The sequence below is a fragment of the Chelonus insularis genome, unplaced genomic scaffold (genome assembly GCF_013357705.1).
Source record: "Chelonus insularis isolate UGA/USDA-ARS -01 unplaced genomic scaffold, ASM1335770v1 contig_150_pilon, whole genome shotgun sequence".
NCBI classification, from domain to species: domain Eukaryota; kingdom Metazoa; phylum Arthropoda; class Insecta; order Hymenoptera; family Braconidae; genus Chelonus; species Chelonus insularis.
Window position 1 is genome coordinate 1,016,210 of NW_023276392.1, and position 8,064 is coordinate 1,024,273.

The 8,064-nt window shown below is 33.0% G+C and overlaps 1 protein-coding gene across 2 annotated transcripts; it reads left to right on the forward strand.

The window, feature by feature from the left end:
- Positions 1-223: 223 nt before the first annotated feature.
- Positions 224-7,418, forward strand: Alk (Anaplastic lymphoma kinase). Of its 2 annotated transcripts, XM_035078208.1 has the most exons (13): positions 224-820; positions 1,213-1,337; positions 1,399-1,536; positions 1,659-1,814; positions 2,021-2,318; positions 2,595-2,689; positions 2,773-2,871; positions 2,942-4,605; positions 4,827-5,119; positions 5,214-5,556; positions 5,848-6,081; positions 6,356-6,769; positions 7,174-7,418. In XM_035078208.1, exons 1-13 carry the CDS (start codon positions 312-314, stop codon positions 7,219-7,221), a joined length of 4,416 nt encoding a protein of 1,471 aa, XP_034934099.1. In that variant the 5' UTR covers positions 224-311; the 3' UTR covers positions 7,222-7,418. The 2 variants fall into 2 exon arrangements, with proteins under 2 accessions (XP_034934099.1, XP_034934100.1); XM_035078209.1 differs by lacking the exons at positions 6,356-6,769; positions 7,174-7,418 and having other exon boundaries at positions 5,771-5,908.
- The last annotated feature ends 646 nt before the right edge of the window (positions 7,419-8,064 follow it).

Below are 8,064 nucleotides of genomic sequence, written 5' to 3' on the forward strand. Positions count from 1 at the left end.
AATGCTATCATTTATTCAATTAATCTTTCTAAAGTATATGTATATATGTTTAGTTATAATAGTCATTTATTCACAGAAACCCACGATTCAATACGAGGAAACGATTCAATTGATTCTTTATATTACTTCTGATGAATGAAGCAGTAAAGTAAATGAGAACAAACAACACTTGGCACATTATTTCACCCAGGAGTATTCACTCTATGGTGTACGTCGTTCTTAACGCCTACTCATGAAACGTAAACCATGCCTCATCGAGATTAACTCCCTTTGGGATACATAAAACTAACTAGATTATATACTTTGGAGTTATGATCATCTTCAATTCTTCAATTACTACAAATTCCATCACAAGCGATCCACCCAGGTGTCGCAGAAGACGTGAACCCATTAAGAAAGAAAGCTACTTTATACTTAAACTTCTCTTCACGCTTTACTGCATTGCTGGAGGCTACTGTGAACCTCGAAGGGGTACCAAAGAGTTGCTCCAGGCTGCTCTTGCAGAAGATAGAGTACCACTACCATTCTTCGGACATTGTGACTTTGAAGAATCATGTAGATCTTGGAATTATACTGATAACTTTAAAATTATCTCTAGCAGACGTCCTAGTGATTTTGCTACTGGCCGCTTTTTGTACTTGGAAGGTCCTAATGTAGGACAGATATGGTCCATCATAATACCACCAACTGGATCCCAATGTTTTCTCAAATTTACTACTCGCCAGATCTCCATGAGACAAGGAATCATTCGGCTTATTATCTTCACCAATAACAGCACGACTTCTGTTGCCTTGGAACGTCCTGGAAATAATGATGCCAAGTTAGTATGATGCTTAGCTTATTTTTAGAATATTTATGAGTTGCATTCAATAGCGTTGGATATTAAAAATTCCTTAACTTCTTTCTAACATTTTCAGTCAATTTATGAAATATTTTTCTATTCAATGTTTTTATTCAATTCAAACTTCAAATTAATTATGACATTCATTTTTATTCAGTTTTTTAATTTATTCTAGGATTTTACGATAAAAAGAAAAGGCAAAGGAAAAAAAATTAATTGTTCAAAAAATATTCTTTTATAATGAAAAAAAAAAATACTTTACTAGGATTAAACTTTTTTTCTGAAGTAATGATGATATTTTATTTTCTCTTGCTGTTGCTATGAAATTTTGAATAGAAAGAATTTACTTTCATGTTTTTATTCTATATTAGATGGAATATTACGGAACTCAAGCTTGGAGCTATCAGCCAATCATATCAAGTAGGTTTGGAGATAGTAGTACCTATTAATGGTAGCATTGCTATCGATAACATTCGATTGGATGATTGCTTTCCAGGTAATTTTCTTATCTTATTATCACTATGTAAATTAGTATCAATAACACTTGATTTTTTCAGAATCAAGACCATATAATGTTCACGATAAATGCACCCCAGATATGTTTCACTGTAGGAATGGCTCTTGCATTAATAAAACAAGGATTTGTGACTTGACACCAGACTGTTCTGAAGGGGAAGATGAAATGCTTGAGTGTGGTATGTTTTATTGAATTTTACAGATAAATCACAATAATAAAACTATAAATAGATTATTATTATGAGTGTTATAGAAAAAGTGTATGAAAATAAATGATTTCAAGTGAAATTTGTCATTTCAGACAAAATGCCTGAAACTGCTAGATGTAATTTTGAAAGGGGATGGTGTGGTTGGACCAATGCTCCAAATAAAACTCTTAAATGGATACTTCATCATGGTTCTACTCCAACTGAGAGAACTGGTCCAAGTTATGATCATACTTATCGAAATGAAACTGGTATATATCTATCTAAAGTTAATTATATTAATTACCAAACTTATTTCTCTATCGATTTTACTTGTTGGTTCATTTATTTATAACTACTATTTATTCACCTCAAAAGTTATTTAATGATGTTATTGATTAATTTAGTCATTCATTTTCTAGTTTATTATCTTGACTAGAAGATGTTACGGATTCAAGCTATGAATTATTTATTTTAGGTACTTATGCATTCGTAAATTCTTCGAGAGCTCATGGATTAGGGGAAAGCGCAACATTGAATAGTCCTATCTTTAACCCAACACCACCCTACAGTGCTGATAGTGAAAGTCCTTACTTTCAGTCATGTCAAGTGCGATTTTTCTTTCATCAGTACGGAAAATATAGTGGATCCCTCGGTCTCTATCTGATTGAAATGAAACCCCACCAAAATTACTCTCGTAGATTGTGGTGGAGTTATGGTGATCGTAATGATATTTGGTATAACCAAGTTGTCGCACTGCCTGATACACGATACCGGTAAGTTTTTTCCGTATTATTATTTATTCCAATTCTTTTCTTAAATTTAATTTCTATGAGAAAAAAATTTAATTCAGCATCTAATTGATGCTAATTGAATAAAGTAATTCTTTATCATTACTTGTATTGGAATTTTTATATTCTCAATTAACCTTTCCAATAAAGTCACAACTTGGCAAGATTTTAAAGTAAAAACTTTTCCATCGAAGAGAAAATAATTTCTTATTAAACTTACTGAAAACATTTAATTGAATTACCGTTGTTGTGACATTTTAGATATTTTCTGCAATTTGAATCGAGCAAAAGTTATGCTTCAATTGGAGATGTCGCGATTGATGATTTTTCATTAAGTCCAGAGTGTTTTGGAATAGGTAAGATGTATAAGATAAGCTTAATTGACGTGATATAAAACAAAGATTTAAAATAAAATCTATTTTTGTTTTTATGAATATAGGAGTACCGCCGGAAGTGGTTGGAGACTTTAATTATTACAGTCCTATAATTGAATCTGAGCATCCAAGTGAACAGCACTATGATTTTGTGAATGAAACAGGTATTCTTGCATAAATATCTACTTCTATTTTTAGCATTTACTGATGTCATTATATTTACTTGTGTTTCAGTCATAAGAATAACAACTTGTGGCGCGACTGGTCGGTATGGTCCTACGCCGAAACAATGTGCACGCGAATATAATAAAACAGAAGCGCAAATAGAAATTTTATCATCACCCTCTTCGAATAATGGAACTGTGAATTATGAAGATTCTATAAATTTCCTGAACCATGGTTTTCAAAAATGGACTGCACCAAGTGGTGGTTACTACACCTTGATAGCAGCAGGAGCAAGAGGAGGAAGAGGTTCAGGTGGGATGGGAAGTACTCTCGGAGCTCTAGTCCGTGGAGTAATCGAGTTAGAAAAGGGTCAGAGCCTTTATTTTCTTGTTGGTCAGCCAGGAACGGATGCATGTACAAAAAGCTTAGGCAGATCAAATAACCCATGTGGAAAAATCGTATCCAATAGCAATGAATCTCCAATTTCCGGTATGACATCTATCATACGTGAGGTGAAAAACATTGAGATGACTAATGGAGGTGGTGGTGGCGGTGGAGCAACATATATATTCATAAAAACGTCAACAGGAGAATTGGAGCCGTTGATGATAGCAGCAGGTGGTGGTGGACTGGGATTTGGACAATTTGTCGATGATGGAATACAACACGGTCATGGACCCTACGTAGAAAAAAATCATACCCCATTAGGACTAACTCCGAGGGAAAAGTCTGGTGGAGGAGGTGGTGGGTGGAATAGTTCGTCGACACACGACTTGAGGTCAAAGTCGATAGGACTTTCATTGATAAAAGGAGGCGTGGGTGGTGTAGGATGTCACAAAAAAAATCAGACACATGGAGACGGTGGATTCGGTGGCGGGGGAGGAGGTTGTAGAACTGGCGGAGGTGGTGGAGGGTACTATGGAGGTACAACAGGAGTAAAAAGTTCTGGGAATGGAGAAGGAGGATACTCTTTCATTTCTTCTGACCTTTTACACTCTTATTTCCGACCTGGTTATCATCCTGGACCAGGTGAAGTTTTTATCATCCCAGCCATCAGCGGATGTGGCTGTGACTTTCGCTGTGTTGCAGTTGATCAGCATTTGAGTGAAACCAGGTGTCTCTGCCCACTTGGCTGGCAACTTGATAATGATTCCAGGTCATGCTTACCTGATGAAGTGGATCGGACTCATCAAACTATTACAATTTTATTAATCGTTGTATTTATTACAATGATGGGTGCTCTTTCTTTTCTATGTTTCATTCTATATAATCGATATCAAAGTAAAAAGGCCTTATCCAGGCGCCGCCGAGATATGTTTGGCAACGGAACTGAACTCCATCCATTACCAGCGAGTATAATGACGGAGTTTAATCCAAATTACGAATTTGCAGGCAACTTGTATAGTATTAAAGACCTGCCACAGATACCTCGAGATTCAATTACTTGTGTCAAGCCGTTAGGTCAAGGAGCTTTTGGTGAGGTATTTCAGGGAATTTATAAATTTGCTTGTAATGAAGAAACACCCATTGCTGTCAAAACGTTACCAGCTGTTACAACCCCTCAAGCAGCAGCTGATTTCATGATGGAAGCTCTCATCATGAGTAAATTTGATCATGCTAATATTGTAAAATTTATTGGAATATCGTTTGATAAGAATCCAAGATATATTGTGTTGGAGTTGTTAGCGGGTGGAGACTTGAAGAACTTTTTACGTGAAGAAAGACCAAAACCAGTAAGTTTTAAAATTAAAAAATATACTAATCATTCAATTAATTTACTCCAAAAAATTTAATTTCAAGTCACAAATTATAATTCATTTATTGACTATTCATTAAAATAACCAATAAAATACTCGACTCAAATTTAAAATTAATTTAATCAATAAAGATATTTTTAATTAATAAATTATTAGAGCTTGAGTAATAATGAAAAATAAATTTATCGAAATTTCAGGACCGGCCTACTAATTTATCAATGCGAGATTTAATAGTTTGTGCTCATGATGTAGCGAAGGGATGTAAATACATGGAAGATGCTCGTTTTATTCATCGAGATATCGCAGCGCGAAACTGTCTCTTGACATGTAAAGGACCTGGAAGGGTTGTCAAGATTGCAGACTTTGGAATGGCAAGAGACATATATCGAAGTGATTATTACAGAAAGGGGGGTAAAGCAATGTTACCTATCAAGTGGATGCCTCCAGAGAGTTTCTTGGATGGAATTTTCAGTACAAAGACTGATGTGTGGTATGTAGTCTCCATGCTTTATTAATAAAACTTATAAATATGCAATCTTAATTTATCAGGAGTTTGAGTAATGTCTAGGTATGTATATTTACAGGGCGTTTGGGGTACTCCTCTGGGAAATCATGTCATTTGGTTACATGCCATATACAGGATGTGCTAACAGAGAAGTCATGTCAATGGTAACGACAGGAGGACGTTTGGAGAAGCCTGCAGGGTGCCCTGATCCAATTTATGGAATTATGACTCGATGTTGGCATCCTAGGCCTGAAGACAGACCGAGCTTTGCGACGATCGTTGAAAGACTAGGCTATTGTCTTCAAGATCCTGATGTTATTAATCATCCGATGCCTAATTATGACCTCTTACCAGACTGTGAAAGAGAAATCACAATCATGCGGCCAGATCCGGAGACTGAATGCATAAATGTTAACACTGATGTAAGTAGTTAGAATAAAATCATTTAGCTTTACTCTCTTTTCAAATAGTTTTTTTACTTATCTGTTACAAATGTCTGTTTTAACAATTTTAACATAGGAAAAATTGACTAACCAATTATTTCATTGCTGAAACTAATCATCTGGGTAATGGTAATATGTAGTTCTTGGTAAAGATCAATAGAAAATGAAGCATTTTTATTTAAATTTTTGCTAGGTATAGGCAATGAAGACTGGCAGGTTAAAAGAAAAGGTAGATTGAGATTACTCAGGTTTTACATGATTTCTGCACAGCTGGACGGATGTGGATATATGCAACCTCGTACAAACTTTCGACCAGGAGCTTACAAACTGGGTGTTGTTCCTGGAGTTGTATACGCCTCTCTGCGCCATAATGATGATTTTGAAGGTGAAATTATTCAGGAAACTACTCTAATACATCCGAAGGAAACTGAAACTAAGTCGGAGAATATTGGAATACAGAAAAATATTGAAAATCATTCTTCAAATATTTATAACAACAATGAGGTATGAATATTACCATGTAATAGTCTCATAGATATTTCAAAAATTAATCCTCACTCTGAAATTCCGATAAGTCATTAATATCAATTACATTCAATTTGATATAATTGAATTTCGCAAAAAATATAGAAGCTTCAAAAATTAATAAACTTATTATCTGAGATAACATAATTATTATCGTATTAATTTTTCAAACAATTATTATAATAATTAAATTAAACTTGAAGATGTAATTAAAAGATAGATATAGCTATAATAACTGCTTGTATTTATTTAGGAAATTATTAAGCAGCCGTTCAATGACGACAAAAAACACAATGAGGATACAAAGCCTATACAGAATGACAAAGAACACAGTGATGATCTCAAGATAGAAAAAAATCAACGAAATGGAAATGAAGAAAGCACTACAACTACCGACACCAACTCTGACTCACTTGTAAATGCTTCTTCAACGTCACCTTCAGATACTACTATATCTTCACCTAAAACACGAACATCCTCACCTAGTCGTACAGTCGTAAATTCTAACAATGCTAATGTAAATGGTATTATAAAAAAGAATGCACTAAAAGCTGCATTGAGCTTAGATCCTAGTACGCTTTATCGTGGTACAATTCCATATGAAAAGATTGCTTTTTCCCCACCTCTACCACGTCTAAGTAAACCTGGGAGCATGGAATTGAGAAAAGTAAGTCACTTTTATGCACAGAACTTGTAATAGATATTGGAAAAAATTCGAAGTGATAATGAAAGAAAAAAAATTCGCTGATAAATTCTGTTCGTGCCTATTAAAAGTTGATCATTTTTAACAATTCATATTTATATTATTTGTTCTGACGAGTCTTTATATAACCAGTAAATTGGACAAAAAATATTTTTAGAAGTGCAAATTGAATTTTCGTGTCTTTTATCTCTGCTCTGAAACGAATTCTAGGATTCTTATTTATTTTACTGAAAAAAACCCGACTATCATAATTCATGTTTTTTTTCAATATCTCTGAGCTATTCATTTTATTTCTCATCAAAGTTATTTATAAACCTCTGAGAAAAAATTAATCATCTACTAAAGATGTATATTTTTTTCACTACCAGGACTCTTTAGGACATGAATTACCAAGAGAAGAAGAGTGTTCTTGCTGAGATTCATTAAATGGGGACTGACGAAAACTTTCCCCCAGCCATAATTATAAGAAACCTTTAAAAAGATCAGTAACAATGCCATCAATAAGACTTCAATGCTATGATGAGCCAGATAACATCACAAGGCATTCATCAGAGGAAACGCTCATTTAATAATTAAATTTAAAAGAGGAAAAAAAACTTAATAATATAAACCACAAAGCACGAAAATCATTTGATAATTTTGAAGTCTCAATTTTTTACTTGGATTTTTCCTTACTAAAAAAAACCTATTCATTGATAATTACACGAAAAAAATAAAGCGTCCAATTTTTTATGCTGAAATAAGCATTAATACATTAACATCGAGTAAATTAATAAATGTCAAATAAAATATTTGACGTAGTTTATTAAAATAAATGTTAATTATTCCATAGATGGGATATTATTCATAATTGTATGACTAAATTAAAGAAAGAAAACATTCGACGAATTTAATAATCAATGAGTAATTAAGTTAATGAAAAAATAAGGTATAAAATAACTGATTTAACTTTAAAAAAATTATAATCGATAATTTAATTAGTATTGATTATTTATTTATGTTTGTTAATATTCCGCTGTGCAAAAGATTTACTGTTAGTTTATTAGCATCTATATGAAATGTAATTTGTAAGCCAAACCCTTTAGTAAAATTTTACGTAAATATTCCATGACTCGAAATAATAATAATAATAATAATAATAATAATAATAAATAGTAGATATATATATATCTAAATCGTTAAGTGGATAACACGTTTGAATTATATTACATTATTACGATATAATTAATACTTGTTATACAATATGTTTGATTTTGATA